This window comes from Oratosquilla oratoria, chromosome 12 (genome assembly GCF_046742065.1).
Source record: "Oratosquilla oratoria isolate Oo_2021 chromosome 12, ASM4674206v1, whole genome shotgun sequence".
Taxonomy (NCBI): Eukaryota; Metazoa; Arthropoda; class Malacostraca; order Stomatopoda; family Squillidae; genus Oratosquilla; species Oratosquilla oratoria.
Genome location: NC_134788.1, coordinates 34,667,370 through 34,669,869, shown reverse-complemented (window position 1 = coordinate 34,669,869; position 2,500 = coordinate 34,667,370). Strand labels below are relative to the sequence as shown.

At 36.9% G+C, this 2,500-nt stretch overlaps 1 protein-coding gene across 1 annotated transcript in view; it reads right to left on the bottom strand.

Moving 5' to 3' along the window:
* Positions 1-2,500, bottom strand: part of LOC143032047 (uncharacterized) — a 3,489-nt gene that overhangs the window by 213 nt on the left and 776 nt on the right. Inside the window, exon 1 of the mRNA XM_076196515.1 lies at positions 1-2,500. This exon is cut by the window's left edge and continues 213 nt beyond it; it is cut by the window's right edge and continues 776 nt beyond it. Within this exon, the coding sequence (XP_076052630.1) occupies positions 2,461-2,500 (40 nt within the window). The 3' untranslated portion in view covers positions 1-2,460.

Here is a 2,500-nt window from a genome sequence, read left to right as displayed (position 1 = left end):
GTAGAGGAGGAGGTAGAGGAGGAGGAGGAAAAGGAAAAGGAGGAGGAGGTCAGAGAAAGAGAGAGAAAGAGAGAGAGAGAGAGAGAGAGAGAGAGAGAGAGAGAGAGAGAGAGAGAGAGAGAGAGAGAGAGAGAGAGAGAGAGAGAAAGAGAGAGAGAGAGAGATCCTTCAGTCCTTATCCCTCACAGCAAGTCGTCCTTGAAGACCTCCAAGGATTTCTGAGGTCCACCTCAAAGTGTGAACAACCTCCAGGAGCTCTCCAACGTTCTAATCAATGACCTAAGGTCGTCCTCGAAGATGAGGTTCTTCTCGTCGTGCTTGAAGGACACCCGAAGGGCGAAGTCTCCAACTCCGTGACCGTTATATATATATATATATATATATATATATATATATATATATATATATATATATATATATATATATATATATATATGTATGTATATATATATAAAACTTATTTAATTTTTTTTTAACGGATTTCAATTTCATCGACTTTCCGGTCATTGGATATATATATATATTTTATAATTATTCATTTATTCGTTCATTCATCCTTATTCATTTGCTTATCTATTTTTATTTATTCGTTTAATTATTTCCTCATTCAAGTCAACATCTCTCCTCATCTCACCCACCCACTCACCAGAGTATTTGAATATTTGTATTTCTAAAGGTTTTAACGATTTTTACAAGAAAGTTTTTTATACATATATACTTTTTTTTTTACAAGTGCTATCACTAAACCATTCAAATTGGCCCCCCATTTCAAACTGTCAACGGTTATAACGGTTTCCAACTGTTTTAACCGCCGCCGATGAGATATTCGTCTTCGTTCGAATTAGTGCACGATAATTTATCTATTTATATATTACTTTTATTATCATTATTATTATTATTATTATTATTATTATTATTATTATTATTATTATTATTATTATTATTATTATTTATTATTATTATTATTAGTACTTTTAATATCATTTTCGTGCAAATAAACCTATCGTTCAGCCCTCGTCGGTATTTACACACGACTGTGTGTGACGTCACTGCGGTAACCCACCAAGGTGAGTCCTTATGTTTCCCTGTTTCTGCATCGCCTTGACACACTCCCCTCGCGCTAACTCTCTCTTTTCACGCCACAGAAAGAAGAATTTAATAAGAATGGAGAAATGGAATAAAATGTATTTTGATGAATAGCATGTAGATGATTTTAGTTCATAAGATCAAGTAGATTTTAATTAATAAAATAATAATGGTAATAATAATAATAATAATAATAATAATAATAATAATAATAATAATAATAATAATAATAATAATAATAATAATAATAATAATAATAATAATAATAATAGTAATAATAATAATGATAATAATAATAATAGTAATAATAATCCAGGACGGTATCTGTGAGAGATTTGGGAAATGGGCACGTCCAGTAACGTCATGTCGCTTTCGTTGGCTTGGCTGGCGACGTCGCCGCATTTGATAATAATGATAATAACAATAATATGAGGATCAATCGAATACAACAGACAGAATAATCCTCATTTTTTTTCTTTCACTAACATCATTCATATTTGTTCCGTGAGAAACTGAACAAGCTTGTTCTTCAAATGTTATTGTTCCTCTCGGTGCCAGTGACGTCACCTGTCAATCATAAAATGATCTCATCTTCTAATCAAACGATCCATTGTTTCAGCGCTCACGATAGAATACTAAGTCCACCATTTGTCCACCATTCTATACTCTTTTGTTTTTGGGACTCCATCTGTCAACCATAAAATAATCTCATCTTCTCATCAAACGACCCATTGTTTCAGCGCTCACGATAGAATTATTAAGTCCATTCGTCCACCATTCTATAGTCTTTTGTTTTGGGTCTGTGCACTTGAGCTAGAGCGTTTGGGTCGAGTTTCTCTTAGCCACTTGGGTCTGTGCACTTTAGCTAGAGCGTTTGGATCGAGTTTCTCTTAGCCACTTGGATCTGTGCACTTGAGCTAGAGCGTTTGGGTAGAGTTTCTCTTAGCCATTTGGGTCTGTGCACTTGAGCTAGAGCGTTTGGGTCGAGTTTCTCTTAGCCACTTGGATCTGTGCACTTGAGCTAGAGCGTTTGGATCGAGTTTCTCTTAGCCACTTGGGTCTGTGCACTTTAGCTAGAGCGTTTGGATCGAGTTTCTCTTAGCCACTTGGATCTGTGCACTTGAGCTAGAGCGTTTGGGTAGAGTCTCTCTTAGCCATTTGGGTCTGTGCACTTGAGCTAGAGCGTTTGGGTCGAGTTTCTCTTAGCCACTTGGATCTGTGCACTTGAGCTAGAGCGTTTGGGTAGAGTTTCTCTTCCTTCTTGAGGGGTACTTGGGTCTGTGCACTTGAGCTAGAGCGTTTGGGTCGGGTTTCTCTTAGCCACTTTGGTCTGTGCACTTGAGCTAGAGCGTTTGGGTCGAGTTTCTCTTCCTTCTACGAGCGACTGATGGCCACAGGCTGCCCGATGACGATC